Here is an 18,644-nt window from a genome sequence, read left to right as displayed (position 1 = left end):
ACGGTATATACTTATAGGGAACGATAAATTGCCCTGACATTTGGGCTGCTTTTAACCTCGTCCATAAAATAAGGGTAAAGTTTGTTGGTTCCATTTTCCTCGACCCAGATTCGGCTTGTAGGCAATAGAAGAAAGAAACAGAATCGAAAACAACAAATCACCGCTAACCTTGCAGGCGTCAACTCGTCGGTGTTTTTCGCGTAGAGATCTTGATTTTTCTTCACAAGTAAAGCAAGTTCGAGTAAACTATTGTGAGCAAGAGGTTATAACATTGCGCGCAAAACTGACGGTAACATCGAGGGTCTAGTAACAATAGGCGCGTAAACAGGGGGGTGCGCATGGTTCGCGCGCGTCAAATAGTGGGTCATTTTTCAAATACTCTGCTTTTTCTATATGATACCTATGACTGCGCACCCCCCCCCCCCCCCCCCTGGGCCAATCCTGGGAGCGCGCATGACTAACTGCGTTTGAGTGCGCCAGATGGTATAAGCGACCTCACATTGAGCACAAATTGAAAGCATCAACAGGGGCGTAGCCAGGGGGGTGGCCCAGGGGGCCCGCCCCCCCTTCTAGCAGCCAAAAATACAGTAAAATGAAAGGACCTTTTTGGGCCCCCTCCTGTTAAAAAATCCTGGCTACGCCGCTGCATCAATATATAAAACATATGACAGGGGTATATATCAGTGGATTTCCCATACCTTTCTTCCTCCATTCGTAAGTCCCCTAGCAGCGTGAGCTAGGGGTGTGTCCCCTTTTCCTGAATCCCCCCTCCCCTCTAAACCACCACCATCTACAACAGCCACCGGCTTGAACTTGAACCGGGTCATGTTTCCTTGAGCTGCACGTGTGATATGCTCATAAACATCATATTCAGGCAACAGACACAAGACGGCGTTTGGACGTGCATTAAGGTAAAAATAAGTTATAATCTGTCTTATTATTATTTGTTTGCATAAGCTGGTTTATGTGATAATGGCTGTATTGCGTGTGTTTCAATGTCAATTTGTTTATTCAAGTCGTGTTAGTAGATGGAATGCGATATTGTACTGATACACAACGGCGAGTTGTGAATAGATCCTCCACTTAATTGATACTGTTACTTCGCGTTATTTCTACATTTTAGAGAAGTTTCAATTCGAGTATTTTAAATAGTAATGAAACTGTTAAATTTATTAAATCCAGTATTGTAGGAAAGGAAAATTTGGCATGAAGCTTTCGGACTCATAATAACACAATAACCTAAGTGTAATGAATGTAAATAAAACCCAGAATAAGCAAAAATGTCGTCATAGACATTCACTGGGAGTTAAACCTTGTTTACCGTTTGATTAAAATCCTAGCATACAGTGTAAGGAGATAGGATATTTAAATTCGATGGAATTCCTGTGAGTAGAATACGTTACATCACGGCGCGTGGCGGCCTTAACTCAACACCTTGAGGGGTGACAGAAATGCAAATGATAGCCGGAACCTCGGCCTTGTTTTGCGTCATACTATCTAGTTTAGCACCTATCCATTTCGCGAAAGATTGAAGCGTATTATTGAAGAGCAAAGGGAGGCAGAACGACACTTACTGAGAGTGTATGTGCTTCCGCGTCAGCGTATGGGGCCTCTCACCACAGGTGGCCCACTGTGTTAGCCTGTTAGCGCGTCAGCGTATGGGGCCTCTCACCACAGGTGGCCCACTGTGTTAGCCTGTTAGCGCGTCAGCGCATGGGGCCTATCACCACAGGTGGCCCACTACTGTGTTTAGCCTGTTAGCGCGTCAGCGTATGGGGCCCCTCACCACAGGTGGCCCACTACTGTGTTTAGCCTGTTAGCGCGTCAGCGTATGGGGCCCCTCACCACAGGTGGCCCACTACTGTGTTTAGCCTGTTAGCGCGTCAGCGTATGGGGCCTCTCACCACAGGTGGCCCACTACTGTGCTTAGCCTGTTAGCGCGTCAGCGTATGGGGCCCCTCACCACAGGTGGCCCACTACTGTGTTTAGCCTGTTAGCGCGTCAGCGTATGGGGCCCCTCACCACAGGTAGCCCACTGTGTTAGCCTGTTAGCACGTCAGCGTATGGGGCTTCTCTCCACATATGTGGGTCACTGTGTTAGCCTGTTAGCGCGTCCGCGTATAGGGCCTATCACTACAGGTGGCCCACTGTGTTAGCCTGTTAGCGCGTCAGCGTATGGGGCCCCCTCTGCTGACACAGTTTTGATTCTCGGTGACCTTATGTGACCTTACTAGAAGCTTGTCTAACCCAGCTCAAGGATGGACACAATTCTAATACGAAGCGCTTAGATCATTGTTGAATACTGTATAAGCGCTATATAGAAACTAGACATCATTATTGTTTTCATTGCACCGACCCGGGGTGGGGGGGGGCTATATATAAACAGACGGAAAAAACCCTAAACGAGAAGCACTTTAGGTGTGGTCAACGGCAATTCTTTCCCCTAAGAGACAGCACATTTGGCATGGTCGAGGCAATTTTCAACCCTTAGAGATAGTACTAACGATAGTTACCGGCAAAAATGCTGGAGTATTAAGCACTCGGATGACTTGTGGTTTACCGTAGATTAAGTTTCGGACGTGCCGGAACATTATTGCGCGAGACTCCCTAAGGGATTGCTGTTGGTAAGATTTTAAACCCTAAAAGATAGGACGATCATCTTTGTCAACCTTCACGAATATTCTTCAGCTTGTCTGTAATTATAAACGCCCTTTCTTAGTTTATACAATAAAGAAATTAAAAAAAGAAAAAGTCGAAAACGCAGATTTGCCTTTTTAGAATAATATTTCAGTAGGAGGCTGTGAGGTGGTGTTCTTCAATCTCGTTTATACCGAATAGAAACGCCGAATGCCTTGTGTTTCCAGATGATTACGCTGCAGTCACTCAGCCTCGCTTGGGAGCATATTTTTGTGATAATAGTCCTCCTTGTGTTCACCCTGTGGATATTCAGAAAACTCGTTAAATCTGACTGCCCAATCAAAGATCTGGAGAGCAAGTATGTGCTAATAACCGGCTGCGACTCAGGCTTCGGGCAAGAGACGGCGATTCTCCTGGATAGTCTTGGAGTCCACGTGATCGCCACGTGTCTAACGGCCAGGGGGGAGCAGGAATTGCAGAAGGAGTGCTGTGGGAGGGTGAGGACGTTTCGTCTGGATGTCACAAAGTCGAAGGAGGTGCAAGAGGTTTATAGGGCTTTGCAAGAGGAGCTACCACACGGCACAGGTAAGTGGGGGGGGGGGGGGGGTGGGGGGGTGGGGAGGGCGTCAGGGACGAGGGATTCCCTCTGCCCTCGACCACCAAAAGGTCAAGGTATTGTCGACTTTGTGTATAGTGAGGGCCTCCGTGTCAGAATTTGAAGGTTTCCTGAATGGTAAACAAATATTGAAGACGTTATTATAGACTATATCTTTTACCCTATTTCGCGTCTAATTGGAAAATATATAACAAATTTCAAAATAGGTAACTACAATTGCCCTAGGATATTTTCAAATTCTAACTAACTTGATCGGCCGAAAGATCCAGCCACGACTGAGAACTAAAAGCCCCCAAAACAATTATCGATAAAAGTGAAGGAGAAAAAAGGAATTGGACGAGGATCGAACCTCATCTTGGGGTGTTTTCACGTTAGCGTCTCATGGGAAAGAGTGTGTTACTAAGGCACGCCGTGCACTAAGGTCTTACGTGAGCGACTTTAGCCTTTGTTCTTCTTTTTAGAGACACGCACGATCATGTGACATCTTTTGCGCCCAGAGACAACAAACACTCGAACTTTAGAGGGACATTTCGTAGATACAACGTTTATATATTTTTTTCTTTCAGTCACCGCTCTTGGCTTTGAAGACTCGACATCAATATTGCGTTAAAAAATCAAAAAACTACTTTATAAGACGCCCGTATAACAGTCTGTTTTTTTATCGTGGTATAAGTCTCGGCAGTGATGATGGTGATCATAATAAAGATTGCTATCACGTGGTCATATCTTCTAGGTTTATGGGGCGTGGTTAACAATGCCGGTATAGCAGGGGTCGGTCCCGTTGACTGGATCCCTGTGGAGAGGTTCAAGCACGTGGCCGATATCAACCTATGGGGACTGGTTGACGTCACAAAGACCTTTTTGCCGCTGGTCAAGCGTGCTCGTGGGCGCATCGTCAATGTTACAAGTATTGCAGGTTTGTCCCTTTTTTTCTTTCTTCCCTTTAATTTTACTGAACTCCCCCAGCATTGTTTTATTATCCAGGTCGTTTTACGCTCCCCTTTGCTTCCCCGTACTCGGTCTCAAAGTATGGGGCCGAAGCGTTTTCGGACGCCATTCGGCGAGAGCTCGCCCCGTTCGGGATCTCTGTGAGCATAGTCGAGCCGGGATTCTTCCGCACGAAGATGCCCACCCGAGAGAACCTAACACAACAGTGGGAGACACTCTGGGAGAACTTGGATGACGATAAGCGAGATGAGTATGGAGAACACTACTACAATACTCGTGAGTAGCGCTTACAAATCCTCTCCCCAGTCTCCCTCTTCTCTAAACTGAACCCTTCTTTCTGCGCAGGCGTTAAGAACATGGTTGATGGGATTGCCGACATGATGGCCTCCCCAAACACACATCACGTTTGCAAGGCGATTGCGCATGCGCTGACGTCACGCACTCCAAAGCCTCGCTATGTCATCGGCCAAGACGCGAACTACCTGTGGTATTTGCTATCGTTGCTGCCCACCTCAGCGGGCGATACTCTCCTGCGCATGCTCGAGAAGAAAGCTGATCCTCAATGCGTGGCCGGAGATCGGTTACCGCTGCTGCAATAATTAATCTCCGCAGGCTCGGACTAGTGGTGCATCTAGTGTGTGTGTGTGTGGGGGGGGGGGGGGGGGGTAGCCTTATCTATAAGAATCGCGCTGTTTCGGCAACAATCGTAGCTGAGTTTTATCATAATACAACGAGGTGCAAAAGAATATTTTCATGCTTTATTAGAGGAGACTTTATTAACTTGTAACCATTGAAACTGTTGAACATTACAGTGTTGTAGGCATCAGGTTAACGGATCCATGATGTCATCTGTTGGTTAGAAATTGTTGGTTAATGGGGAATAGAATAAACGTTTTTCATGGCTTAGTCTAAGGGGCGGTAAACCCTTTACATCTACGAATACTAGCTTCGACATTTCGTAGCCATCTTCTTTCTGATTGCGCCATTATTATTTTGCACCATTATTATTTGTCACGCACCTACGTCACGTGTCTTCTGTCACATGTCTTGCAGTGACTTGAAACTCAGTGACCGTAGTTTGCGCCTGCGTGGAGGTCCCATCGCTATCTTGAAACCGGTTTCTCAGGTTTTCCCAATGCGCCTCATCTCTGACTAGAGCAACGAGCTTGACCGCGATTAGAACTGTTAGGTACAGTAGTGGGAAATACGCCATGACGTCTACGATGTACCAGAGTGCGATATTCGTCCAGTCGCCCGCCTCTACTGTCCGACCTGAGCTAAAGATGGTGATGAGCGCGAGGTTGACTAGGAGAAGGGCGTCCACCGTGTTCAGCCAGGTGTAGCGGGTGTTATAGGGCTGGATGTACAGACACGTGCCACATATCAGCACACAGCAAGCCTCCAGGAGCGATCTGAAGAAACACCCAATATCAACTAAGTTCTATGAAGTTTAACATGGCTCCCTCGGAGAATTCTTAAAAAATCATAACACCCAATGACAACTAAGTTCTATTTTAAGGTGAGCCTCTCGGAGCGACCTAAAGTAAAGAATTACACCCAACAACAACTTAGCTCTATTGTTAGGTTAGCCTCTCGGGACGATCTGAAGTGGTAACACCCAACATCAACTAAGCTCTATTGTAAGGTTAGCCTCTCGGGGCGATCTGAAGTGGTAACACCCGACATCGACTAAGCTCTATTGTTAGGTTAGCCTCTTGGGACGATCTGAAGTGGTAACACCCAACATCAACTAAGCTCTATTGTAAGGTTAGCCTCTCGGGACGATCTGAAGTGGTAACACCCGACATCGACTAAGCTCTATTGTTAGGTTAGCCTCTTGGGACGATCTGAAGTGGTAACACCGAACATCAACTAAGTTCTATAGTCGGTTTAGCCTCCCGGAACGATCTGGATAAATGATCGAACCCAAATCAAATAAGAATAAGTTATAAAGTTAGATTGCACACCTCTAAGAGAGATCTAAATAGAAATAACAACACAACAACAGCTAATTCCCAACAACACCACCTCGGGATAATCTAAGACTCAACATCAACTTAGTCCTAGTTTTAAAGTTATGCAAGCGTTTAGGAGTGATATGAAGAACCAACGTCACGTCAACAACTAAGCCTCAACAACAATTAAGGTTAGCATGCCTCCCTGGACATATTCTCAAGAAATGATGACACCCAACAACAACTAAGCCCTAGAACTAGTTCAGCATGTATCAAGAAGCGATTCCAAGAAGAAAAAGGGGGACTAGATAAGAAAGGGGGACCCTCAAAATTCTCTCTCGCCTTGAATGTTTGCGTACGCACGTTCGATTTCGCTCGCGTTTTTTTTTTTTTTTTTTTTTTTACGGCGTACTGAAAAGGACCTGGTAAAGGGGGAACTGCCGTCCTGAACACGAAAAGGCCAAAACTTTCCGCCCTTAGTTTAGATATAGGGTCTAGGAACCATCCATTTGGCGCGCCCCAAATTAACGTACCTCTTCAACGGGCCGAAAGGCGGGTAAAGCGCAATGCAGATTATAAAGATACGACAGAGCAGATAAAACGCCGCAAACCAGCGATGGTTTCTCCGCTTTTCCTGGTCTTCAAAACAGCTTTGGAATAGGTCAAAGAAGAGTCGAAACCTCATCAAACAAGGAAACTTCATCATAAGCCAAGGCGTGAACAGGAGCATGATGGGTAACGATAAGACAAAGAACAGCAACATAAGAATAGCAACCACGGTAAAGGGAAGATGTTCTTTCCAGTCGCGATGGAAATCAATTTCCCCGTCGTAGAAGAGCACCCATCGGTTACCGACATTAACATAGTGCAAGATGCTGAACGAGATCATAGTTATCTTGGTGTAGCACAGAACAAGGAGGGTACAGAAGGCGCGAGACACGTTCTTATTGATGTAACAGCCCGGTCTGAGCTTAGCAATCTTAGATAACACTAGCAGCAGAACCAAAACGTAAATCGGTAAGCCGTAGTTGATTCCCAGTTTGTAAAGATTTGTGAGCCCGGAGCAAAAGCATGATCCGTACCCTGGAAGTTCCCAATTAGCGATTCCTACCACAAAGGTGAGGAAAGAATCAAGACCTTCACCTTTTTGCAGCAGGAAGCCGATGATTTGATACGAGTAGAGCCACGAGTTGAGGTAAACTGTGAAGATATCAACGTTGATCTTTAGGATAAGTAGCACGAGCATGAGAGTACCGATAAAGAAGATCACGAGGAGCCACAAGTGGTTATTAGAGCAATCCCCACACTTTTCATTCCCCATGAACACACTGTAACCGTATCGACAGCTCCCGCATAGGGTCGAGCTCTGGTTTCTATTCTCAGCACAACGATCCTTCAAATCCAGCCTGTATTCCCTCCCTCCCCCCGTAACATCATCGCTACAGTACCCCTGGGGACAGGGGTAGGTGACAAATTGACCGCCAACCCTCCCTCCCCAGTGGCCGGTCTTCAGGTAGACGTTGTTCCCCTCGCATCGTGACAGACCGTCGTAGATCTTTCTCGGCACGCACTTGCAAGTGTCCGTCCCCGAATCTTGTATAAACCCCGGTAGACACTCCTGTAGTCTCAATCCCCTCTCTGTGACCCCAATAAACTGGCTTCCTACCGTCCTGAGATTGATATCAAAGTCACTGTTGATTTTCCCTTTGATCGCAAGGCCGTGGCACTTGCTGTCTTGCTTGACGAGTAAAACGGGAGATGGTATATCCAAAGATACATCGTCTTGCAGGATAGAAATATTAACCACTGCAGACACCAAGCTGTTTTTTTCGTCAAAGAGTTTGACGCTTGCGTTGAATTTCTCGCTCGGTGCGACAGCCCAATCACTCCTCATAACCTCCATCATGATTGGATCAGTAGAGATCTCATCCTTGATTTCCTCCGCTTTTTCCCCATTTCTAAAGTACTGTACAAACTTCCACTGTAAGGAAGCATAATTTATTCTGCCCTCGCCCACCCGCCGGCACCCCCGGAGGGTCGTGGCGTACACTGATTTCCCGCCACCAGGAGGGGATGTGTTATCCTCGAACAATAGCTCCGTTTGCCAGTTCGAGACGTGAGTCAGAGATGTGGTCTCATTGTAAACCAGAAAGCACCCGTGAGTGACGAGATCCGTGGTGTTAAACGCGACAACAGGCGGGCTACCACTTCGCACGAACAGTGCTCCACCCCTTTCCCAAGCTATATTGCGTCTAAAGTACAGCTTAGAGTCGGGCATTAGATTAATAACGGACGGTCCATATAGAGCGATGGCTCCTCCCTCAATGCCTTGATTATCACGGAACACGGTCTTCCCATAGATCTTAAGTACCGCGGCGTCAAGTACAAGTGCAGTGTTAGTGTTATTGACAAATGTAATATTCCCCGAGAAAACCATAGGTACGGCGTAAGAGTAGACGGAACCCTGGCCGATGACTTGGTTATCTTCTCCTGGGACTACCACATTGTTTAAAACATAACAGTTATGTAGAGTAACCACATACGGCACCAGAGGTCCCTCAATCGCAGGGTTTAAGTTCCCGAGTGTGATTTCCGTGGCTGGTGTTGAAAGCCCAATGGAAGAACCAAGCGTCCCTTTGTTGTTGATCCAAGTGCAGTTCTCGAAGCTCACCCTGCGGTAGTCATCACTCTGTATAGGCTTGTAGAAGTTCCCAAAGTGCGATACACCACCTGACATGAGCGCAGTGTTGCCGTCGTAAAAACATTCCTCGTGTACGATCTTATTCGCTATGGTTAACTTGCCGGTATTGACCAAAGCCGATCGCACTGCGCCACCCGCGGTAGTCGCTGAGTTATTTTTGAACACAGTTCCCTGAATTCGAACAGTGTTATTCTGGGAAGCATCGTGGAATTCCACGAAAAGCCCAGCACCCCATATGGCGTGATTCGAGACGAAAAGACAGTCTTTGACCAATAAGTGGTTATTCCTGGACAGTCCTCGCATGAATATCGACATTCCGCCACCCCGGCCGAAAGGCATGTGGTGAGACCCTGATGGATACTCTATCATGCTATTAAAACATAACTCTGGGGCTTCATTCATCTCAAAGGTACAGTTCTCAAACAAGATTTGATTATCATGCTGGTAGCGGAGTTGTTCTTTTGTGTTGTATGGTGACAGAGAGCCGTCAAAGGTGTACTCAAAATATACTCCTCCCCCTGCCTTGACGTAATAATCATTACCCGAACAATTCCTTTTGATAGGTGCATTATGGGTAAATCGCGTCCCTTTTACACGAATAAACCCTCCATTGTCGTACAAGATTAACCCGATACCAGGGCTTTCACTTATCGTACAGTCGACCATCTCTATATTTCTACAATACGTGAAGTACAGTGCAACAAAGAACGGGCTGTGAGCCTTCTTTGCGAATGCTTTTCCTATCGTACTTGGATGAAGTGCGCCACAATTTTTAAGCGTCAAGCCAATAAGACTGATATTACCGCTACGGATAAAAGACACCCCGACGTCCCCTAAGCATCTTATTGTGACCGCATCTTCGGCCTCAATTGCCAATATATACGTGTTTTGTACAGTCAGGCTATTCCTCAAGACGTATTCTCCAGTGCTAATGAGAATTCGTGTTGCGTTTCGTGAATGTTCCAATGCGTAATTCACCGTCCTACAAGGTCGGCTGGTATTCTTACTGGATTCCCAACAGGTTTCGTTGTCGATTCCATGTGGCGATACGAGAATAGTGTTTTCATAGTGCGCTGCTAGCGACGTAACTAGCACAGCCAAGAGAAGAATGAAAACTTGTAGTCGATGCATGTTCAGCGAGAGGAACTCTCTTGGTTCACATCACCCTTGTTTATCACCTCTCTTGTGACTTGTGCGTGTATTGCTGTGCTGAAAGGTATTCAACCTTTAACAACAGCGATGAACTTAAATAAAGCATACTTATTAATGAAAAACAAATGCAATTGTTTACAATCAGCAATGAACTATCACAAAATAATAATTTGTGTTTCCACGCGCTATTTGAATAATAAGTGCAATACTTACAAGATGAATTGGTCTCGAGTATAAAGGTATTACTATAAATCAGAAAGAATAAAACAACCATGATCAAATATAATTATTTCTTATTTTATTAAGTCATTGTGTTACTGTGTTTACTAAAAACTTCAAAGACTGATTATCGTTGTTGAATTAATGTTATTTTTTCTACCTTAAAGATATCGACGACTGGTGTAATCTTTAACGTAGCCCCTTGTTAAGTAATCAAGAAAAGCTATACCTCTCCTAAAAATCACAAAAAAACACGACAGCAATATATTAATTTACTAATTCGAATTAAAATTATAACAATGCCTAAAGAGAAGGAAAAACGCTCCAAGCGAAAATGCTATCCCTCGCGTTTACACCTTCATTAAACTTCCTCTCTCTCCCATGACGTCGCGCTGTAAGACACGCGTTCGTATAAACCGCCATGCATCCTTCTATTTGAGTTATTCCTCAGCAGAGGTTTCCTTTCGCTGTTCTGTGCCTTTATTCTCCAAGACGTTAACCATGTGTATGACCGGTTAAAAGAATCGGTAAGCTCAGAGGAGATAATATGTCTAGTTCTTGCCGTACACACGCAAAATAATATGAAGTTCACGAAACCTTGTCCAGTGTCGCCAGCACCCTGTACGAAGAACAAAAAAAAATGCATTTTGATGATCAATATTTTATCAAATTGATATACACCGATCCGTGTTTGGTGCATTTGGTTGATTCTTACAATTGCAGGCAAAAACCATACTCGTTCGTCAGCGAGCAGCACAAGCTCCGCGCACCAATTATCCCACAAGGCACTGCACGCCAAACACAAATTATCCCACAAGGCACTGCACGCCCAACACAATTATCCCACAAGGCACTGCACGCCCAACACAATTATCCCGCAAGCCACTGCACGCCCAACACAAATTATCCCACAAGGCACTGCACGCCCAACACAAATTATCCCACAAGGCACTGCACACCTAACTCATCCATCCCACAAGGCACTGCACACCTAAACTCATCCATCCCACAAGGCACTGCACACCTAACTCATCCATCCCACAAGGAAGTGCACACCTAACTCATCCATCCCACAAGGCACTGCACACCTAACTCATCCATCCCACAAGGAAGTGCACACATATCTCATCCATCCCACAAGGCACTGCACACCTAACTCATCCATCCCACAAGGTACTGCACACCTAACTCATCCATCCCACAAGGAAGTGCACACCTAAACTCATCCATCCCACAAGACAATGCACAACTAACTCATCCATCCCACAAGGCACTGCACACCTAACTCATCCATCCCACAAGGCACTGCACACCTAACTCATCCACCCCACAAGGCACTGCACACCTAACTCATCCGCCCCACAAGGCACTGCACACCTAACTCATCCATCCCACAAGGCACTGCACACCTAACTCATCCATCCCACAAGGCACTGCACACCTAACTCATCCGCCCCACAAGGCACTGCACACCTAACTCATCCATCCCACAAGGCACTGCACACCTAACTCATCCGCCCCACAAGGCACTGCACACCTAATACATCCGCCCCACAAGGCACACCTAACTCATCCATCCCACAAGGCACACCTAACTCATCCATCCCACAAGGCACACCTAACTCATCCATCCCACAAGGCACTGCACACCTAACTCATCCATCCCACAAGGCACTGCACACCTAACTCATCCATCCCACAAGGCACTGCACACATAACTCATCCATCCCACAAGGTACTGCACACCTAACCCATCCATCCCACAAGGCACTGCACACCTAATAAATCCGCCCCACAAGGCACTGCACACCTAACTCATCCATCCCACAAGGCACTGCACACCTAACTCATCCATCCCCCATAAGTCACTGCACTCACAACTCACTAATCCCACAAGGACGGGAGCCACTTTCGTCCAAACTGTCCCAAGGAGTGCAACATTCAAGTGGACATGTGCCTTTTAACACATTCTTTCAAGAAACTTTTGCCTTAGGCATCTCTTCCCACAACCCACCTAAAGCCCCACTCACTCATCTCACAAGGCATGGCACGAGCAATACACTATCACAAGACAATATTACCGCCACCCCACCCCATATATGACGCTGAGATTACCTGTAACGCCATCAGGAGCTGACTGTGCTGATAGCGTGACTGTTGTAATGCTAGTATTGCTCTCACGGTGCCCCATACCCTCAGTAGTATAAACAAGAACGGGACGAAAAACACTTTTTTGTTGAATTTCTGCATGGCCACTGCTGTACCCTTTGGGATGATTTCTCGCCTGCTCCGAGCAGCGCACTGAAAGTTAAGAAGCACACGTTAGATTCATTCCATTTGTTCCTTATTTTATTGTCGGATTCAGGCAAGGGAGCACGGCAGAATGCGTTTCATTAACAGCGCGATTGAGATTGTTACGAAAATAAACCACTTTGTTATGCAACGCGTCATGTGTGAATGTTTTGTAAGGGGAGATATCAGTTGCGCTGTTGGGGGTGTGGGGCTCAGATTATGAAGTGGATTATGTTTGTCAACACAGTCTTTGTTCGTATCATCGGCCCGAAGATATTGGATATGCTTAGTGTCGGGACATAGTACTGCGAAGGATGCACAAAGTGCATCACGAACCTCCTGTAACTCCCTCCCCTTGGAAAGCATTCAGGCATTATACAAACAAAGACCGCAAGGACAAACATAATCCACTTCATAATCTGAGCCCCACTGGGGGGGAGGGGTTGCAAATTTTTGGGCGTCTGGTCTAGGGGGGGGGCACGATTTTTGGGGCTTGGAATTGAGGGGGGGCAAAATTTTTTAGCCCATGGTTTTGCAAAATTGCCCCCCCCCCCCCCCCCGTAATTAATGACCACTCCCTAAGTAATATTACCTTGATTTGTATGTTAATTTTAATGGCGATGCAGAGGGCAACTAGGCCAATATATGCAGACATCTCCCATAGCTTCTGCGTCACCAATATCCAAAATAACATCCATGTATCGGAAGGACGATACTTGACCCAACACCAGCCTGTAGACAAGGTGTTATCCGTCTCTCCGAAGCCGCTGTATAGCAGCGCTAGAGAAAGGAATATGCATATCAAGTAAATCATACTGGCACCCAAATGCAGCAGCATTAGGAGGGGCAGTGGAGGGGGACATGGGTATATCAATTCCTGAGGGGGAGGGTGGTAACATGTATATTAAATCAGAAAGGTCCTCCTGTACTAGAATGGGATAACCCGGGGGGGGGGGGGGGGGGGGTCTTTCCAGATTGGGCTCGGCACTATTTCAGCGCAATTTGGGCTTGGGTGCACTATTTTGATCAGAGAGCACTTTTTGGGTAAACAAGTCAACTTCTAGCTTTTTTAACCCAAGTTACTAGATTTTGTTGTCTTATATAGACATTTCAAGTTTCTTTAACTACAAATAACTAGACTAAGACTGTAAGACTGGTGATTTCGACATTTCAATGGGTAGCCTGTGTTTTGGTCACCACAAATATTGGGTAGCTTGTGGAGTACATTACAATAATTGAATGCCTTATCTAGAAGATCTGTTTGCCATGTTTTCCTGTTTTACATCTATTGTAATTATTTCTCGTTAGGATATTGTTATAATTAAGGTTTGACACTATTGACATTGGTGATGTTTGTAAATGAACATTGTTTTTTAGTAGTATCCAAATAACAATGGTAAACAAACACAAAAGAGAACAAAGCCCTTTATTATACAGTTAGTTGTTATACACTAAAGTGTGATTTACCCGTTCATGGACAACAATATAAGATACTCTAATGCATGTATTTAATAAAAGCAATATTACTTCTTTTATTCAAATTTTAATTAAAACACAACTTATCTCTAAATTGTTTTAAAAATATACGGTAATTTTCTTTTTGCCAATGAGCACTATTTGAGCACTATTTTGATTTTGGAGCACTTTTTAAGCACTTTTTGTGAGCACTTTTCTGGCTTTTTGGGAGCCCTATCTGGAAATGCCTAACCCTAAAAGATAGCAGAATGGGCGAAATCCTCCTGTCCCGGCGTGAAAACCCCTAAAACAGGGCTTCTGGGATTACGCGGGAAAAATCTCAAAATTACGCGGGATTCTTTGCTAAATTACGCTGTTACGCCCAAACTACATTTTGTACCGAAGGAAAGCACGAAATAACTTGAAAAGGTTATTTTTTTTTTTTGCGTGAAAATATCTTAGGCAAGTTTTCATTGGCTCCTAGCCACCGGCCAATTAAAAACGGTATTTTATTATTAGTCCTAGGCCTTTGCGGTTTAGCAAAGAACGCCTAGTCATTTTATTTGTTTTCGGAATTAGTTCGAAATATCGCACTCTTACGAAGAATATCTCTCTTGTTTTTACAAAAAATAGAGGTAAAAACCCTAAAAGAACACATCAGCTGTGCAATTAAATGTTTTGTCTTTCAAAATTTAGCCAAATTACGCGGGATTACGCGAAAATTTGTGGATTACGCGGAAAAAGCCAAATTACGCGCTTCCGCACAAGCGCGTAATTCCAGAAGCCCTTCTAAAAGATAGCAGAATCGGAAAAATTCTAAAACACACCCTAAGAGATAGCAGTTGGTAAGAGTTTTATACCCTAAAAGATAGGTCGAGCACCCCCCGTCTACTTTTCTGGAGAGTCCCCCCCGGGGTGGGGGGGGTGGGGGGGTAACGTTCATTACATCGAACTCGAAGAGGTAACATTTCATTTTAAACATCTTTATAACATATTTCGTCACCATACAGAAACGGAATTTTCTGAAACCGCCATATACAGAGGGCACCGAATGTGTTTTTGGCAAACGCCAGTAAACTACTTTGCGCGAATGAAAAATGCCTATCAATTCGACCGCACGCCACGTTCTAACTTGACCTTTAGAATTTTAACGTGCACGAAATATGAGAAGATACAAGAGCGCTGCCCCAAGCTGCCAATACCAAGTGGTTAATCCGTGTTTCCCAAGGATTTGGCCAACATGCTAATCAGATCATAAGTCTTTGTGGGATCTGGAATTCTAATTGCTGAGAAATTATTAGTAATTGCCGATTAATAGTTTTTCCTAGCTTTTGCCTATTCACGGGCGAAAATTACGCAAAATATAGTGTTAGATGAAGCGAAATGATTTATTATCGTGAGATTAATTGAGTTTTTTTCAGATGAATTGCTCTGTTTTAATACGTGTTTGTTTTCAAGTTATGCCGCTTGTTTTTTTTTTTGTGTATACAGGTTAATCCAGCCAAGATTAACCATAGCACGAGATAATATAAACCTGACAAAGCCCACTGCACTTTCTAAAAGCATATCCATATGGGATAATCTTGTACTTTGCCATCTCGTTATTTAGTACTTTGTCATTTTGTCGACATCCCGGGGTGTTCAATCGATAGAACCGATCTAGCATTCCGGTACGCATTTGATATTTTCCAGAGAGAACAGTACCATCAGTGCGGGGATAGCTAATGCCTCAATTAGTTGATTTTAAAGATTGATCTCTTGTGCACAAAAGTTATGGAAATTAGTTAGCGATTAAAATTCCAGGCCAATGTCTAATAACAAAATCAACTAAATTTATCCACAGATAAAGGAAACCGTGAAACCAGAGGAATGTGCAATAAGACCTGAGAACTACTTTGTATAAATTCGCATGCCTAATTCTGATCTTCTCACTGTTCTCTCCTAATTTAGTTAGGTCTAGTAAGAGGTGAAAAAAACGGCTCTTTTTAATGATGCAATAGTCCTTTTGGAATCAGACGAAGCATCGGCAAATACAAATAGTGTTTTTAAAAATCAGGTTCGTGTTTACTAGGTTTGTTCTTTTGTTCTTACAAAAAAAAACAGACGTCATTTGGGACTAATTCCTTAGAGTTAAATATAACAAAACGGTTTTCACGCCATTAACTATACTATCTGCGCGGCAATGTAAAACTAAGTTCTAATTTGAGAGGTAAATGCTGAGGTAGTAACGTGTAAAATTCCACGCTTGAGTCTGGTCCTATGTTTCTTTTTGTGGTACCTCACAGCTAGATATGTTGAAGATATCCACAGGCAAAGCGAAAACACAAGTGCAGTCACGTAATCTGTTTTCTCACAAAATACTGAAACCCTCTGGAATTTGAAATACCAGGTTATGCACAAAAGTAAAGCGTTGTCTATTGTTCTGAAAATATTCTTAATAAGTTAGTCTGAACATGTAAATAAATAGCAATGAACCATCCGATTCGGTTGGCATCACTGTCTTCGACCTGTCGCTTTATTGTTACACACTGGGCCCGATGTACAGGGCTTCTAATCAGGTGAAATATCAACAAAACTCTAACATCACGCACGCGAAAATATAACCCGTCAATAATAGCCATAAGATGTGTTAACTCCTCGAAGAATTTTCTTAATTCATCTTGCTTATCCAAATCAGGATATAAAATTCGAAAGATCCGAGTTCTCATATGAGCTTTAGTTTCAGGTTGAAGTGACCTCAATTAGCGGGGATTCCCAATTGCAGAAAATACAAAAGTTTAAAAATGTTTTTATGGCAATATCTATAACAGCCCCATACATACCTGATATGCACATTAACGCAGGAATACTCCAACATAGTACGTGGAAATACTTGATTAATTTGCCTGCTTTCTCTGGGTCTACGGTTACAACCGTGACAAGTACATACACCATCAGCGAGCTCATCCAAAACAACGAGCTAGCGCTGAAATACGTGGATACGAACGCTTGTACTAGACATAGTGAGGACGTCTCGTGGAAATCCATAACAGCTCCTAGTCCAAGAGACAGAGCAGTGCACAAATCAGAAACCGCAATAAAGACCAGTAGTTTGCGCGATGGAATTTGCAAGTCCCTCCATAAATAATATGTGATAATTTGAACTAGGGAGCCGAGTGTGGACAACCCACAAGAAGTAATAGTCACGGCAAATACTGGAAAGGAGACCTCGATGTGGCTCGCCTGTTGGAGTGTTGTAGAGTTGTTAACGGCCATGGCAATTGAGCCGGCCGGTGTGGGTATCCTCTCTCGAAAAGCTAGTCCACTTGTGATTCTATTTCTCGTGCCCTCTATAGCCCTCTAATAGCAAGGGAAAACGAAACGCTGATTAACCAATCATGTCGCTTCGTGGTGTACGCTTAGGGTCATAATAACATTCCTTGGTCACGCAGGAAGACGTGACAGGTTCCGTGGTGGGGGGTTATGACTTCCGTTCTCAAGCGGAACGAAAACTTCGGTATTGACTCTGTTCCTTGTCATACACCGATATTGACAAGTCTCCCTATACCATACCATACTTTATTCACACCGTATACATTTTAGCGTACATTGGTTTGTGTAGCTATTACACATACACAAGAAGTGAATATAAGTACTCCCAGCATCAGTTCCTCTGTTCCTTATTTTTCATTTCTTAGTTGAAAACACGCAGAAACAAAAACTATGCCGCCTCTTTGGCTATTCGTTTCGGTGGAATAAATATTAGGGAAAATATTTGCTTGTCCGATTTCTTTTCTGCATCTATTCTCCAAGATTTACTCATCACTCCAATGAATTTTTCACTTAATTGCGTATTATTTTTGGCTATAAATGACAAAGTGGTACCAGTCCTAGAACGGACATGTTCTCTCTTGTATATGTTTGCAGGCTCTCTCTCTCTTTTCTTTTCTTTTTTTTCTTTTCTTTTCTTTAACAACCTTATTACTGTATTTAACTAACTAATTGATCATTAGTTAATTCTCTTCCTAATAATTCATTGGGTATTATATTCTTATATACACTAAATTTTAAGAACATCGTTAAAAACATATTCTGCCTTAAAAAATGCTCCAAAAATATGAACGGCTCAGCCTCAACTTAAAATTATACGTTCTCATAAAAGTTGGAAAAAAATCCAAATGGCTATATATAGTGAGTTTTGGGCGTACTAAAGAGCCGCTCTTTTTGAATCTAAAAATGAATCTGAAAATCATGCTTGGGACCATTCGCTATCCTGAGTCTGTTCCTAAAATTAAATGTATTCATTTCTTTTTTCTGTATTGAATATCATTCATTCGTTCGTTCGTTTGTTTATTTATGGCGATGGTGGCCGAACGGAGATAACATGATAGGCCAAGCGCTCTCTTACAAGCTTTAGTCCCCGGCGATGACAGTTCATACGAAACAAAGATGTAAAAATAGAAACAAATTGATAAATTGTTAGAAGCTGGAATTAACATCTTGACAAAAGATGAACCCTTCTGCATATGGGACATGCGCCAGGTGCGAATATTGTCTGGGTCAAATGGCAAAGAAAGCTTTCAGTCGCTCTTTGAAGAGCGAAGTTCTTTCAGAGGATTTTATTTCAACAGGGAGAGCAATCCAGGTGGAGCAGATGCGTACGAAGTAAGATTCTGTAAGGGGCGGCGGG

General features: G+C 44.0%; 3 protein-coding genes across 5 annotated transcripts; 1 reads left to right on the top strand and 2 right to left on the bottom strand.

The window, feature by feature from the left end:
- The first annotated feature begins 786 nt into the window (after nucleotides 1–786).
- LOC5513545 (short-chain dehydrogenase/reductase family 9C member 7) lies at nucleotides 787–5,107 on the top strand. Its single transcript, XM_001633783.3, has 5 exons — nucleotides 787–911; nucleotides 2,865–3,222; nucleotides 3,987–4,169; nucleotides 4,238–4,477; nucleotides 4,547–5,107. Exons 1-5 carry the CDS (start codon nucleotides 852–854, stop codon nucleotides 4,798–4,800), a joined length of 1,095 nt encoding a protein of 364 aa, XP_001633833.2. The 5' UTR covers nucleotides 787–851; the 3' UTR covers nucleotides 4,801–5,107.
- LOC5513544 lies at nucleotides 4,940–10,584 on the bottom strand. Of its 3 annotated transcripts, none has more exons than XM_032383100.2 (5): nucleotides 10,389–10,584; nucleotides 10,223–10,254; nucleotides 6,690–10,101; nucleotides 5,221–5,613; nucleotides 4,940–5,050 (listed from the first exon to the last, which is right to left on the bottom strand). In XM_032383100.2, exons 3-4 carry the CDS (start codon nucleotides 9,986–9,988, stop codon nucleotides 5,226–5,228), a joined length of 3,687 nt encoding a protein of 1,228 aa, XP_032238991.2. In that variant the 5' UTR covers nucleotides 9,989–10,101; nucleotides 10,223–10,254; nucleotides 10,389–10,584; the 3' UTR covers nucleotides 4,940–5,050; nucleotides 5,221–5,225. The 3 variants fall into 3 exon arrangements, with proteins under 3 accessions (XP_032238991.2, XP_032238990.2, XP_001633787.2); XM_032383099.2 differs by having other exon boundaries at nucleotides 6,690–10,066; XM_001633737.3 differs by having other exon boundaries at nucleotides 6,690–10,061.
- On the bottom strand, nucleotides 10,286–17,329 carry LOC5513585 (G-protein coupled receptor 157). The gene is made up of 5 exons (XM_048733635.1): nucleotides 16,798–17,329; nucleotides 13,113–13,300; nucleotides 12,344–12,529; nucleotides 10,585–10,847; nucleotides 10,286–10,462 (listed from the first exon to the last, which is right to left on the bottom strand). The coding sequence occupies exons 1-4, from the start codon at nucleotides 17,228–17,230 to the stop codon at nucleotides 10,590–10,592; spliced, it is 1,065 nt and encodes a 354-aa protein (XP_048589592.1). The 5' UTR covers nucleotides 17,231–17,329; the 3' UTR covers nucleotides 10,286–10,462; nucleotides 10,585–10,589.
- Between the last annotated feature and the right edge of the window lie 1,315 nt (nucleotides 17,330–18,644).

Source organism: Nematostella vectensis, chromosome 10, assembly GCF_932526225.1.
Source record: "Nematostella vectensis chromosome 10, jaNemVect1.1, whole genome shotgun sequence".
NCBI classification, from domain to species: domain Eukaryota; kingdom Metazoa; phylum Cnidaria; class Anthozoa; order Actiniaria; family Edwardsiidae; genus Nematostella; species Nematostella vectensis.
Note: the sequence above shows the minus strand (reverse complement) of the source record. Positions and strands in the feature narration are given on the sequence as shown.